General features: G+C 40.8%; 1 protein-coding gene across 1 annotated transcript in view; it reads right to left on the bottom strand.

Annotated features, from left to right (window-relative positions):
• Fbxl7 (F-box and leucine-rich repeat protein 7) overlaps window positions 1-15,733 on the bottom strand; it is a gene marked incomplete at its 5' end in the record, with an annotated part of 384,288 nt that overhangs the window by 269,272 nt on the left and 99,283 nt on the right. The window contains 1 exon segment of the mRNA XM_005386127.2: window positions 6,937-7,026. Coding sequence (XP_005386184.1) covers window positions 6,937-7,026 — 90 coding nt within the window.

The raw sequence follows: 15,733 nt of genomic DNA, 5'->3' as shown, positions 1-15,733 counted from the left end.
AAGAAACTTATGGCTCAGATTCAAAGGGAAAATGACTAAAATAATTAACTTATACTGTCATATTACACATAGATTCTTTCTCATGATTAATCTGAGTATCAATTTTAAACATTAGGCCTGTTTGGTGCAATCTATTAAGCAGACAGTAATGATAACCTACACTGTTAGTTGCTCTTGTCATTGCTGAGACAAAATACCCGACACCCAAAGTTAAAGGAGAAGGATTTATTTAGCTCATAGTTTGTAGAGATTTCAGTCTACAATAAGTTGGTTCCAAGACAGGGTGGCATGGCAGAGGGGAAACAGTTCATGTCACACAAAAGATAGTAAAGCAAGCAAGCAGAGAGACAAGCTTCTTTCTGTCCCTTATACTGTATCCAGGCTACCAGGATTAGGGGTGTGTCCAACCAATCAAATTAGCCGGATGTGGTGGTGCATGCCTGTAATCCCAACACTCAGGAGGCTGAGGCAGGAGGATCCTTGCAAGTTCAAGACCAACCTGGGCTACAAAGTGAGCTCAAGGCCAGCCTGAAATGCATAGTAAGACCTTGCCTCAAAAAGACAAAAAAAAAAAAAAAAAAAAAAAAGACTCACTTAGTAATCACTCACCCTTAATCCTAGCACCCTTAAACCTAGCATTGCACACACTCTAGATTCAGCCACCTCTGAAAAAGCCCCACCTATGACTGCATGAGGCTTTAGGGGAACACCTAGACACAACCAATTTCAACAGTTCAGTAGAAAAACAACTTGTATACTGATTTTTGTCTTCTGTAACTAAGAATTTAATGTCAATTCCTATTTGATGTACGGATCAGGAAAGGGTTTCCACATATAGTATTGGTATCACAGTCACAATTGTGAGTTGACATTGGAAAAGATACTTCTTTTTCCAAAATATGCTTTGATAGAAACTTAAAAAGTGATTAGTGTGAAATTCTCCATAGTTTTCCATGAGAATTACCTAAGAAGCATTAAGAACAAATCATTTAAGCCAGGGTTCCTAGCCTACCTTTGTCACTAATTTCATGGGACTTAGGGCCACACTGGTCCTGCTGGGCTCTCCTGTTTTAATTTCCCAAAGTAAACATCCATGCCTGCTTCTCAAGAGCCTTATGACAGTGAGGCAAAATTGAATACAATCATGCTCATGAAAGCACTATTAAAAGCCTGAAATAATGACTCAAAAATGTTGATTGAATTTGGTGAATACCAAGAAACGATTTTAGGGAAACAGAATCCACCTCGAGTTAAAAACATCTTTCTCTTCAGGGTGATTCATATGTATTATTTTTAAGAGTACACTCAAGAATTAGAAATAAGACAATTTAAAGAAAACAAAGTGAGTTAAAACAAAGCCACATGGCTAAGCATTTTCAAAATAACTATTCAGAAATGGTCTAATTTGAGTACTGAAAACATGAGAACCTATGACCGTATAAATAGACTGGTGATTTTAGGTTCCATAGAAAGACTCTCACAACAAATTTTTTTTATAAATCAACTCATTTCACATGTCTCCAATGAAAGATATAAAATGGAGGTCTTTTAAGGAGTTAAGCGGGCAGTTTCATAAAGGATATTAAGCTAATGTACTGAAAGGCTACCATAAAATCATGAGCTAATATAAAAGTACTGTCTCCATGTCCAGGTGACAAGCTAATCTACTCCAGCAGGTTAACACCTCTTACTTTTTGGAGCAGACCTTGCATCCTAACAGAAGTAACGATCTATTTGGATTCAACAGTCTTTGTCAGAGTCTTCCACTAGCTTTTGCAAACCTGCAACCTGCCCAAATCAGCCAGAAATTAAATGTAAAAAAAAAAAAGAAAATCAAGTACCTTCAAAGGCAAAAAACAACTTTTTGAAAGGTCACGTTATTTTTTTTTACTTGATCAGCTCTCATCAAGACATGCTACTTCAAACTCTTGCTTGATGATTTATTAAGTGTATAATCTTGAACAAATCTCACGTTCTGTGACAAAGGTATTTCTTTGTCAAATGAGTAAATCAGATCACAGAGAATTGGCAGGGCTCTTTGTAGCTCTGAAATCCTATGATTCCACAGTAGTCTGGTTTCATAATCAGCATCTAGAAAAAAGCCATCACATCCCTAACTGGTGCTCCCAGTGTGTCCAATATCTGAACTTGGTGATGTTTAAAGAACTGCTAGGTGAAGCTCACTCTTCATCAGCCAATTAACTTTGACCTTCAAAACAGGTGGTTCACTTTATCCTAGCTCCAAAGAAGACTGGGTTGTTGAACTGTCACCCTGAAAGCCATGTTCTCCTACTTCTGTGTTCTGTGAAAGAAGCCAGTGCTCATCTCACTGTTTCTAGGAAGCTTCCCAGATCTAACCCAGTCCAGCTGAATCTGCTCACAGCTAGCTGGTGAGAGCTCTGTCCAACCATGGGCTGCATAGGACTTTCACTGCTGAAGGTGGTCAAAGGCTATTCTTTCTAGAAGAGAACACCCCATGGATGAGAAAGACAGAAAAAGTGGAAGAGAAAGAATAGAAACACAACTGGAAAGAATTAAGCAGAGTCTTACAATATTGGAATGCAGATTATGTTGGGGGGAAAATGGAACACTTCCAGCTTTGTACACTTGAACTTAAACCCCCTACAGTGTCAGGAAATCAGAAACTTAAACTGTCACAAGAAATAGAATGGACTGGAGAGAAAGCCTACACTATTTATCAAGGAGAAAGCCCTGCTGGCTGCCAATTCCTTATAAGGAGTGTGGTTTTAGAGTCACAAAATTTTGCATGAGACATTAGAACAAAACACTCCTAGTGGGTCAAATATATCATTTTTCCATGGGTTAAAACCAAACTGTATCACCACCTAACCCCACCACATGTAGAGGAGCTGCCTACACCAGAGTGGATTAGTTGGAACATGAGATAGACGGAAAGAACGCAAGGTCACTATCAAAGAAGCAGAATTGCTGCAGTGCACAAATGTGATGCCTCCACCATTAGACTGGGCACAAGAGCCCTTAGTATTTAAACTGAAGTTAGACACAATCCTGAAAAGCTAAGTAAAACAGTGTTTTTCTAAGCCTACAATCTCCGTGACACGCAGAACTTCAGAGGTGAACACACGTTATGATGAGTGAGCTGGAAGCAGGTACTGTATGCTGGCTGGACGCCCACCGAAGAAACTCCTGTCACTCTCAGACAGAGAAGTTCTGGCCGGGAGCCCTGCACTTAGCCTTGGTCAGTCTCATTTCCTAGATGGGCCTTCTCACCACTGCTCATGTTCTCCTCCCAGAGGTAAGAGGCAGCATTTTCAAAGGATAGCCCAGGGTTACTTAAGCCCAGGACTGAAGCCCGTGCAGCAGTGACAGATCCCCCTGCACTGCTTTGTAAGTGTGCAATTCAATAATTTTTAGTAAAAGCGCAGAGCACTGTCATTTCCCCAATAATTTTCCTTGTGTTCGCTTACAGTTAATCTGCACTAATGTCTCAGCCCAAGCTCACTGCACATGGGAGTGCCCTTCCTGTTCCTCTACCTCTTGTCCTCTCCCGATTCTCCAGTACTGACTGCACAGAGTGGTACCTATGTGTCCTAGTAAAGGACATTCCCTTCACTCGGGAGGCTGAGGCAAGAGGACTGTCGCGAGTTCGAGGCCAGCCTGGGCTACAAAGTGAGCTCAAGGCCAGACTGAACTGCATAGCAAGACCTTGTCTCAAAAAGCCAAAAAAAAAAGTAAAGGACATTGCCTGTACCACTGTACCATTAGCCACCTGGTGGTGGTCCCCCACACACGTACACACACATACAAACACACACACACACACATGCTCGCGCTTATACACACACACACCACACACCACTAACAACTACCAGGCAACTAATGTAGTATCTTCCGTATCCCAGAAAAAACCAGTACTACTGCCAGATGCTTGTAACCCAGCTCTGATAGGTAAGGTCACAGTTCTCAAAGGCTGCAGAAAAACTGAATAGTATGCATCAGAGTACATACACCCTTTTTAGAAATCAACATGATTCACACCTAAAATTGAGAATCCCATCTCTGTTCCTTGAAAGCAACGTATCTCACAGAATCCAGAGGTGAAAAACCAGATACAGGAACTGAAGAAAGTCGCCATAACCCAACAGTTTCCAGAAAGCCAGTTACACACTCACCCAGTGTGCTCTTGACATGGAAAGTTAAATATTCTTGAAAGCAACAGAAAAACAGGAAGAAAAATCAGAGGTGACCTTTTTATTTGAGGGGAGGTACGGAGTATTAAACGCAAGACCTTGGCACTGAGCTACAATTCCAACCCTCATTAAATTTTTTATTATGAGACAGGGTCTCACTAACTAGCTAAGTTGCCTCAGCTGGAGCTCACAATCGTGCTTCAGCCTCCCAGACAGCAGGGATTGTACGGGGGTGGGGTTGGGGGGGTGGGGTGGGGGTGTTGCCACTGTGCGCTGCTCAAGGTGCCCTTTCAAGTGAGCTCCTCTGTAGCCTTGTCTGAGAAGCCAGCACTTACCTTCAGTTTGTTTGCCAGGGTGCCAGAAACTTTCCAGGAAGAAATTCACACACTACCCAGTAATTCCACTGGGTAGGAATTACTGGTAGGCAGAACGGGCTGCCTTAATCACCGGACTTAGAGGTGGACCAAGGCTCTATTGGCTGTCCTAGAGAAAATTAACACTGGCTACCCTGGCTTCATCTTGCAAATTTGGCAGGTACCCCTGGAATACATTTTTATGAAATATTCTGTAATATTTTGAATTTCCATTGATTAAAAATCTGTAACACAATGAATCCATACATAAAAATAGCCAAAGTGACATTTTCCCCCAAACTTTTTCAGTTATGCAAGCAAACCAATGGCATCTTTCAAATGGATAAGGTTCTTCCTCTTAAGGTCTGGAAAGAAGTTTCATACTAATTTAACACAGTTGCTAAAAATTCTGTTTCATATAAGTGTCACATTTTCCTGTTTTTTTCTCCTAGTTCTACCCTCAGAATGACAAAATACATATGACAAAATGTATAAATCATTGGCGAGGCCTGCACCTCCTCCTAGGAGAAGAGCAGAAGTAAGTGAAAATTTGAAGTCCCTATAGAATTATTTTTTAATCATTAAGAGAAGATATTTTTAAATGCATGAAGTCGCATAGTTTCTTTCCCCAACTCCTGCAAAAAAGCTCGTAGTTCTGTATTTTCTTTTGTAAAAAGAAGGGAAAGATAATAAGAAAACTAAAATGCAGAGAAACACAGAGGTTATTTAAATGTTTAACTTTCTATTTTCAGCGCCATTCGAATTAGACGAATCACTATATTAAGAGTGACTGGAAAATTATGGTGGGAAGAAGTGATTATCTCCCAAACATACTTCTCACTAGAAAGGATCACAGTGAATTAAGCTGAAGTGATTTGCACTTTGAGTTCGAAGAATGAGACCCTCAAAAGCAAACGTCTAGAATCAATTAACCAGATTCTCACATTAACTTAACTGAATTTCAAGAATGGTCTAATACCCATATTTGAATCAACAGGCAGAAAATTAAAAATGGATTGCTCCCTGGTGCTTCCATGCACAGAGGGAAACACTGTAATCTGTCCTCCTTACAATGTTGGTGATGTATATCAAGCAATGCTGAGGTTTTAAACACAAAAGAACAATCCAGTTGTAAAAGCTACTTATGCATCTCACAGCCCCAGAGAAGGTAGTTCTGTGCTACCTGAAACAAAGTTTTAAAAATGCAAATACAAGCCAGGTGTTGTGGCGCACACCTGTAATCCCAGCACTTGGGAGGCTGAGGCAGGAGGATCCTTGTGATTTCAAGGCCAGCCTGGGCTACAAAGTGAGCTCAAGGTCAGCCTGAACTGCATAGTGAGACCCTCTCTCAAAAAGACAAAAAATAAGTAAATAAATAAAAGTGCAAATACAAGATATACATAAGCAGAGGGAAACCATCGTCATTAATGTGTAAACTATAACATAGAGCGAGAGAAACCAAAGAAACCTACGGGTCAACATCAGTGTGTTTCTGCATGTCATGAGCAGCAGACATTAAGCCTCAGAAACAAAATTAGACGTGCGTGCCTCTACAACACCCTGCATGCTGTAGGAAAGTAGGCTCAAATACCATGAAAATAGGCTGACACTTCACAATCACGCCACTGATGTTCCCACTGGACTTTCACTAGGCAATTAGTTTAGAAACAACTCGAGTTCACAAAAGAAGTCATTTAATTGTGTTTAACATTCAAACAAAAGGAATTGGTTCTATAATTGGATCAACTTTACACTGAATTCCTACCAGATAAACAATTCCTCACTCAATCAAGTAATAACTCAGAACTTCTCGAGTATTGTGAAGCAATTAAATTTCAGCATGTGTTTTACAAACACAGATGCCAAATTCTTCATCAAGAATACCAATGAGACCAATCTTTGCCCTGATAGGCACACTTTTCACTTCGTCTTTAATTAAGCAACTTTCTTTTGCTCCTCCCAAATGCTGGCGATTAATTTAAACTCTAAAAATTACACTGATCATGACCTGACCATCGGCACCATCCTTACTTCCAGGTGCACTATTTTACAAGTTTTTGTAGGAGTTTTCAACTCTGGCACGGTGGTTTTATGATCATACTGCTTCCCATACTAAAAAACAAGTACACAATATCATAAAGACTACCCTGAAATTGCCCTGTTATATCTTCACAAAATAATGGTATTTGCCTTACAAGCAAGACACTTAAATCCCATCAAATCCATAGTCATGCATAGCAGTAACAGTGCAACCAAAAAGAAACCCGAGAAATCTCCCACCTTCTCCTTTTGAATAATCTCATACACTCCCACTGGGTAGAACAGAACTAAAACTCCCACATTTTCTTTGTCTCCCAAAAATAACCAGCTCTGTAAGGGAAGGCGGGGGATAATGAGGACCAGACGCCTACCCTCACTGGTAGCCACATTCTTCTGGGCTTTGGTCGGCGTGTGATCCGTACTGGAACTCACGTCGGATGAGATGCTTGAGCTGCCTTTGCCTAGAGAAAACAGGAATGAGAAGTTTTTCAGTTAGGCAATTTCAGAAGTGGACCGTGCCTTCCTCTGGGTCCTGTACCAAGCCACATCATTTATTTCCAAGAAAGGAGCTCTGATATCAAGAATGGAATTTATTAAGTTTTTTGCCTTGTGCATTAAATATCTTTGGGGAAATAATCTGATCTGTGTTATAGCAAAGCTAAAGACCTCTTATAATATGGCTTGACTATAAACTCAGACAAGTTTATAAAACATAGTCAAATATGATAGCATAGTCTCATTTTGGCATGCACTTGGGGAGCACATCTACTGCATTAGCTTTTTATTTGCAGCTATAAACCACGCACTTCTCAGTGAAGAAAATGAGCAAATCTAAGAAGGAGGCATTATCAGAGGAGCAAGAGCCTTCTGGCTCCACATAGCTACACCCCTTTCAGAAAACAAATTCCATGTTTTAACAGGGCCTACTTTAATACAAAAACACTTCATGTTTTCTGTTGCAGTGGTTCTTACCTAGGGACAATCTTTCCATCCCAGGGGACACCTGGCCATGTCTGCTATCACTTTTGGTTGTCACAACTGGGGCAGATGCCAGGGTGCTGTTAACCGCCTCAGAATGCACAGAACAGTCATCCAACAAGAAAGGATTATTCCGTCTAAATGTCAGTAGGCTGAGAAGTCCTGGTCTTAATACTATTACCTTAGCTCAGGACTAAGTGTCCACTCCACTATATATATATATATATATATATATATATATATCCTGCTGCTGATTGATAAATATTCTCCAAATGTCATATCAATGTCTGTAAATCTGAACTACACTTTATTTCCCAGAGAGAGAGGCATCTAATAGTTATGACCGGCAGAATTCAAACGTATCCTCACGGCACCCATGTCTTTGTATCATCTTCTTCCCTTCAGTGTAAGCAGAACATGCAAATGACTGGCTTGAACCAATACGACATGGAAATGGTGAGGGGATTTTGCATACGTAATTAAGGTCCCTAAGGAGTTGACTTAATCAACTGAAAGTCGTGGGCATGCCTGACCTAATTAGGTGAATGCTTTAAGCAGATCTAAAAGAGAAAACCTTCTCTTCCTAGTCTTACAACCCAACCACCATGAGGCTAGCACCTCATGGAAGTGAACTCTGGCAACAAGCACGCGAGCTGGGAAGAAGACCCCAAGGCCTGGATGACCAGTGCCTTAACTGCAGCTCTGTGAAACTGCAGAAAAGACCTAGTTAATTCATAAACAGAATTCTGACGCAAGGACTCTCTGAGAGAATCCAGTGAATCCTGAGTTACATCGCTTAGATGTGGTATATTTTTATGCAGCAATAAAAATTAATGTGATGACCAACTAATTCATCACAGATGAACTCTTCACCCCACACACTGTGGTTAGAATTCTAACAGTCACATGGGAAATGCCATTTTCCAGTGGTCTTACCGGCCAAATTGTAGATGCAATGCAACAAATGTTCACATCCCACCAACATTCATATATTCAAACCCTAACCCCACAGAGATGGTGGGGCCTTTGTGAAGCAATTAGATCATGAGAGTGGAGCCCTCATAACAGAGCTCCCTGACCTCTTCCACATATGAAGACACAATTAGAAGATGGCTGTGAATGAACAAGGCAGTCAGCGCCAGCAAATGCTGAACCTGCCAGCACCTTGATCTTGGACTGCCTGGTCTCCAGAACTGCGAGAAATTAACTTCCGTTGTTCATAAGCAACTCAGTCTACAGTATTTGATTACAGTCATCTGAAAGAACTGTGTCAGTACACAATCACAGTTAGGTGGAAGGAGCTTATTGTCTAAATTCGTATAGAATAGAAAAGCACAAATGGGCCTGGACTTTAAAGAGCTTCAGGACTTTGCTTGCTTATGTTGAAAGTTATTGAACAATTCAAACTCACAGATAATATCACTAGAGCAGACCAATGACTACTATCTCCTCTTACTACTGCCCCAGACTCACTGTGGCTTATGGCTCTGACACAAACCTGTTGTTTCCATCATCTCTGCCCATTGCCCAGAGTTCTCCCTGAGACTTGGCTGGGATGGGGCAATAACTCTCTATTACTTTGTGTACAGTCGACCCTGTGGCCTGGCAGTAGTTGCCATGGTTCCCATTTGTAGGTGGGTTGTCATGGTGGACTGGAACTGGTGTGTGCATCCGATCTGTACCTCAACCTACTATTCCTCTGCTTTTCAAACTTGGACATTCACTTCTCCTCCTAAAAGCCCAGTGCCCACATCTGGTAGGGAATAAGGGATTCCTAAAGGCTCAGTCCATGATTCTGTGATCCACTGAATTACTCTTCAAACCTGAGTAACACAAACACTCCTAATGGGGCAAAAAGCATCACTGTGCACCACCAGCATATCAACTTAAATTATTTTAATTATATTATTGCTTAGTGGTGTGCAAATGGAAAACTAGAAATAAATTCCATATGTTCGAGCTCTGATTCAATGAGAAAACCAAAACAAAAGAACAAATTAAGCACAGAAACAATAAAACCCATAACATTCAAATTAACAGCATTAATTTCATGTGAAAGATGATGTTATTTTGCAGAGAATAACGTGTCTTTCAAAACTTAAGTATAATACTGGCCGCCGTGAGAGCCAGTGCTCTTTCTGACTGGCATGCCTGTGCTCCCCTGCGCCAGGGAAGACTCGACCTACAACGCGCGCACCAGTTTCCTCTGCTGAACTTAGCGAGGCCTCTTCTCCTTCAGTGAAGTAATGTATCATCTGACCTTTGTTTGGTCCTCTCATTCATATTTTTAAGCCTGTTCTTTTCTTCCTTAGCCCAGCCACTGAAAGCACAGCACCTTCCTTAGAATATGGGAAACTTAGATAATGAAATCGTGTGGTAGGAACTTGTTATAGATAGGAGAACTGGTATGCAGTTATTGCTTTTTGATTTTCAGTAAACACATAATTGAACATATTCATGGATTTCAGTTTGCCATTCAAATACACGAATACAATGATCAGGATAACTGCTATATCTAGTGCCTTTAATATTTACCATTTCTTTGTGTTGGGAACATTCATTTTAAGACGACAACCAAGTTGAAATCACAAAATATGACAAGTTTCTGAGGAAATTCTTGGACCTCTCTGAGAACAAGGGTGTACACCACCTCTCTGAGGGCCACAAACTCCAGAGTACTAAATACTGACCTATTAAGAATACAGCTGAAGGAATAGTATGACAAGTGTTATTTACACTGTGAACATTGAATGCACACGGTGTGCTGAGTACTCAAATACACATTCCACACATTCCACACATTCATCTTATTAAATATTCACCATCCCATACACCAGGAATTCTAGATCTTTTTTTCATTATTGTCCTCCCAAAGGAAACCTTTACGATTTTTTTTTTTCCTAATTATCCCATCCAGGGAAACTGTAACACCCAAGATATGCTGTATATCTGTGTGAGTATGTGTGCTTCAGACTTAACACGGGCAAGGTTGCTTTTTACTTCCCAGTAACAGTTCCCCTGGGCAAAGCAGTACTGTCTTCATTGAGAGTGTATGTTTTACTGATAGGTAAACTTTTTGATTGCCTGAGCATTCAATCAAGTAAATAACTAAGGAAAGCAAGATAATAAAGAATCGTTGATTCTCATTACTCAAGGTAGTCAGGTTACATGAAAACAAGGCATATACTGAATTAGTGAACAGCAAATCCTTGCACTAAAAGGAAATAGAGGGATAGGTTCCTGTGAGCCTCCAACCAGGACATTTTCATCAAGTGAGCAAAACATAACCTTGTTTTTTGTGTGTTTCTCTTCAAAGACATCCAACTTAATGTATGTTTTAGATGCGTTAACACGAAATGAAAGCCAACGTCATGGAACTCATGTCTGAAAACAGCTTATCTACCGTGTGTGGGGGACATCGCAGCTTCCTGGCATTCAGGAACACTAGACAGCTCTCCACTACTCTTCCTGGAAGTCACCTGAAACGGCAAAATTACCACCAAAAGGCCAGAAATGCAAAAAAATGCAGCACTACGCAGACTACAGAAAACACGCTCGAGCTTAGCGTGGGGCTGAAATAAGAAAGGAGGGTGTGATCCTCTTCCTGGTCGTGGGAACCTGTACACTGCAGGACTCCACAACCTTTGAGTGCCGTGAGCACTACTTTTAGCAAGTAGGAAAACTCCGGATTATGAAATCTGCAAATAGTAAGGGTTAGCTAGATAGAATCTTGCCTTAAATGTGGTTTGTTTGTACCCAGCTTTCATGCAGACTGGCACCAGTGGCAGGCATACAGGATCACAAACCTTATTTCTTAGAGCTACTGGGAGAGCTCAGTAAAATAATCTAGATGAGAGCAAAACATAGAGAGAATGTTTAAACTTTTAAAACATATTACAGTAGCTGCATTGCCATTAATCCCCCTCTAAATACTGCCCCGCATATCAAATGCCCTGATCCTACTGTCCTTTAACTTTCTGAAGCAATTTACAGTTACGGCAACTTTTATCCAAAAAAAATTACACTATGTCCTCACCCACCTTATTCACTGGAGCTGGCCCTGTGCAACTTTTGATTCTTCCCCAAAGTCAAAAGCATCATAAAAGGTAAAAGTTTTGAGTCAGTTCAGGCTTTCAGACACTCACGAAAGAAGACTTCCAGAACTTCTTCAGAAAATGACAAGGACAGGGGAATTAATGTCAATGTGTCTTTTACTGTAATAATTTTTTGTTTGTTTTGTTTTTAGTCTTTTTGAGACAGGGTCTCCCTATGCAGTTCAGGTTGGCCTTGAGTTCACTTTGTAGCCTAGGCTGGTCTCGAACTCCCAATGATCCTCCTGCCTCAGCCTCCCAAGTGCTGGGAGTACAGGCATGAGCCACCACATCCAGCTGTAATAATTTTTTAAAACTTGTACTTGTACCGTATTTTGTGATTGTGTGACATTCTTTGGGATAGTGCAGACACCTAGGGAATATCTAACATCTTAGAATAATGAGGTTCATATTTTGGATACTATTTGTGTGGTACATAAAACAAACCATCACAGGGCATAGGAGAGCCTAGCCTGGGAGTTATTAGTACCAACCCATTTATCACAGTTCAATTGGTATCAAGAATCAAGAAATTAAATTTAAGGTAATAATCATTGTAATATATATATTACAATGATATATATATAAAATCACTACTATATATACCCAAATTAAATCATATATACCCTATGTATCTTGTGAAAAACCTTCACATACAAGCAAAGTTGCCAATTCTACTATTTACCTGCTTTTCTTACATGAAATTTTTTTGGCTTTTTGACCAATGAACTTCACCTTTTGGATTTGCTAAAGTTTTTTGCTTTATTTAATTTTCTCCCATGGGGGCTGAAGCCCCACATGAGAACAAGTAAATAAATAATTAGGTATCAAATACAAATGAATATCAAAGTGAGAAAAAAACTAATACACTGAAGAAAGTAAATGTTACCTGTAATAAGTTAACATACATACATATACATATACTTCCAAATTACACTATGAAGAAATCACTTGCTGGAGCAATCCCTTTGGTCCCCGGGGACACACTATTAAGCCAGAAACATTAGCAGAGGAACGTGCTGGTCTCTTACTACAATCAAGCAGTCCCCTGGGCTCTGTCGGAATGCACCAGGTCTTCCTAATGTTTGATGACAAAGGGAATGTACTTTAAATGGGAATCTTATTAGTGAGTGATTCTGAATTCCTTTTAATTTAAAAATTCCCATAAGTAACATGCAAAACCAAGCATCTTCTCTGTTCTCATTCCTAGCATCCACGCTGATGCAGCTCTTTACAAAAGAGTCAGAATTTCCATTGCATGCATGGAAAAGGGCATATGAAAAATCAATACTTGACAAAATATAAATAGATGGGGTCCCCTGACTCCAAACATTTGAGGAGTACAAGAAATCTCTTGCAACAGTGACTTACTAGTTGCATTCTGGATAGTATGCATTGAATTCGTCACGTGGAGTATAGCTGCAGACTTCTTACTTGCAGTCCTCAAGCTACTATGTGGACCCATGTGACCGTCTGAGCCCTATGTCTCCTGCTTCTCTCCACTACCTTGTTTCCAGCTGCCGGTGGCAGACCTTGAGAGTCTGATTTAGCATTAAATGTCCACACTGAAGGAAAGAGAATTTTCTTCAATATTAAGACCAAAGGAGCCCTGGGTTGTATTCTTGTATTGAATTCACTGTCATTTTCCTGATTGTTTTTCTGAGATGATTTTCTTATTTCTTTGATCCACAGTTTAAATCTTTGCACATACAGAATAATATCCCAAGGATGATTTGGATTAATCCTTGGCCCGGGTGCATATTAGTTTTTGAACAGAAACTGAATACATACTGTAAAACTGTGTTAGATCCTTTGAGCCCAAAGGGAGCAGTTTAATAGATGACTTCTCCAGGGTTGGAGGCCTGGAAGTAGAGACAAAGGAGGAGGAATAGAATCCTAAGAATTCTGCTTCACTTCACCGTGAGTGAAAAACAATCAACGCTGCCCTTTGGTTTTGTTTCTCTTCTTTACACTATGCCACAGCACTTGGAAGTAGGGCTCAGGAAGGAAAGGGAAAGAAAGGAATGAAACAGGGAAGGTACTGCTGGTGTCAGGCTTTTGCTCCCCTTTCAAGGTATTTAATGTCCTAACTGGTTCTTTCTTTACTCCAATTTCCCAACTCACCTAACCAGCGGCTTCAGCGTTACTGAGCAGGACACAGACTATTTGCGTGCAACTGCATCAGTCTGTGGCAGAGATGGCAAACAAGATGCATTAACTGAGCACCTACTTCATCGGGGCTGTAGTGCAGAGCCCTAAGAAGCTGTCTGTCTAATGGGTTGCATACACAGTCTAAGAAAAGCCATGAACTTGACAAAATGAAGTCCCATTCAAGAGCAAGATCTGCTTTAGGATACAGGCTTGGTAAAAACATTTTTTTAATCATAGGTTACGTGATACGTGAACACTTTATATGCACAGTTCAGTGGTATTTATCACATCTAAATGTGCGCAGCCAACAATATTCTGGAAACATTTCATCACCCCAAACAGGAATCTCTGGCAACATGAAGGAATATTCCTCATGCCTGCTTCCCCCAGCATCTCATTGGCTTTCAGACTCACAATTTGCCTTTTCTAGATATTTCACATAAGCAGAATCACACAATATTTGTCCTTTTGTGTCTGACTTATTCCACTGAGCATAATGTCTCCATCCATATTTCATGAATCCTTTTTACGGCTGAGTAGTATTTCAATGTGTGCCCACATTACACTGTTGATGGACATGTGGGGTCCTTCTACCTCCTGGCTACTGTGACCCACTCTCCAGTGAAAGGATGCTGGCTTGTGAATGCTTGTGGGTTTTAGCTTTTGAACTTCCAGGGCTTGTTTCCAGTCGAAATCAGATCTTGAGTGCTGTGGCTGGAGCCAATAAGCAAAGTACACAGAGCTTCTTGTGAGAAAAATGTCAGGACCTGAGGGTGTCCAGCAGCAGCTCCAGGACCATTTAAATCTGCTCAAGTTTCAGGGTGGGGCGAGACCTGGGGTCAGGGGAATAGAATGTAAAAAGCTATTGCAGAATACTGTGTTCCTTCTACACAGGGCTATTGGGTGCCGCTGGCCACCGTGAAACCAGAACAGCCAAAGAGCAGATGTCACACGCCTAAGCAGAACATTCAGAGCCAAACACACTCTTTTTTCTGGAACCAAGAGTTGAACTCAGGATCTTGTGCTTGCCAGGCAGGCGCTGTGTTGCTGAGCTGTATCCCAGGCCACCTAACACATTCTTGAGGAAAGCTCTGCTCTTGGAAGACTGGCACTGAACAGCCAGGGTACCCAGGACCATCCCTCCTGTAAGTGGAGACCCACTAGCTTTTTGCAGAAAAGAAATGAGCCACAGCCTTAGGGAGACAGTGCTGGGAGGACTGGCCTATTCCAAAATCACAGGAGCAAAACCATCCCATGACACACCAAGCCCTGCAAGCCAGGCCCCAGAGGACAGAGATGCAGTCCTTTCAGTCCTGTTAGCTTAGGAGCTACAGGGTGAACACAGAAAGAATCCAGCAGAAATCACGATAGGTGATGAGCATGGATTCCCATTTTGCATCACTCTTCTTCCTGGGTAGGGAAAGACTGAGAAAAAATTCTCAACTCAAGCCAATGTTTTCTGCATTATTTCTAGAGGCTATGGTTACAAGTAAGGAAAAGAAGAAAAAGACATGACTTCCATATAGTGGAAATCCACAGAAGCCACAGGATGGCTGAATGAAGTCAGCCAAATGTAACCCATGCCACCTAGACACAAGCAGCTAGAGTCAGACTGCCTGGGCCACTGGCTTCACTAGTAACTAGCTGGTTGTCCTTGCAGATATTTATTTCTCAATATTTCAGTTTCTTCATCTGTAAAATGGGTTAATAGTAAATAGAGGTAGCTTCATAGAAATGCTATTAAAAAAGAGATAAATTGTAATGGCATATACATATACTAAATAATAAATGTTATTAATCATCCACTCTAATAATATCTTAATAAATAACTTAAATGAAAAATGTATACCCAATCTATTGGATTCAGAAGATTATAATTAGCACTGGAAACAAACAAGGCACAGCCTATACTAGATTGGGGAGATAAACCACAGACACAGGAATAGAA

This window comes from Chinchilla lanigera, unplaced genomic scaffold, assembly GCF_000276665.1.
Source record: "Chinchilla lanigera isolate Chin_1 unplaced genomic scaffold, ChiLan1.0 scaffold00025, whole genome shotgun sequence".
In the NCBI taxonomy this organism is placed as follows: domain Eukaryota; kingdom Metazoa; phylum Chordata; class Mammalia; order Rodentia; family Chinchillidae; genus Chinchilla; species Chinchilla lanigera.
The sequence above is the reverse complement of the archived record's forward strand: the minus strand, read 5'-3'. Positions and strand labels throughout refer to the sequence as shown.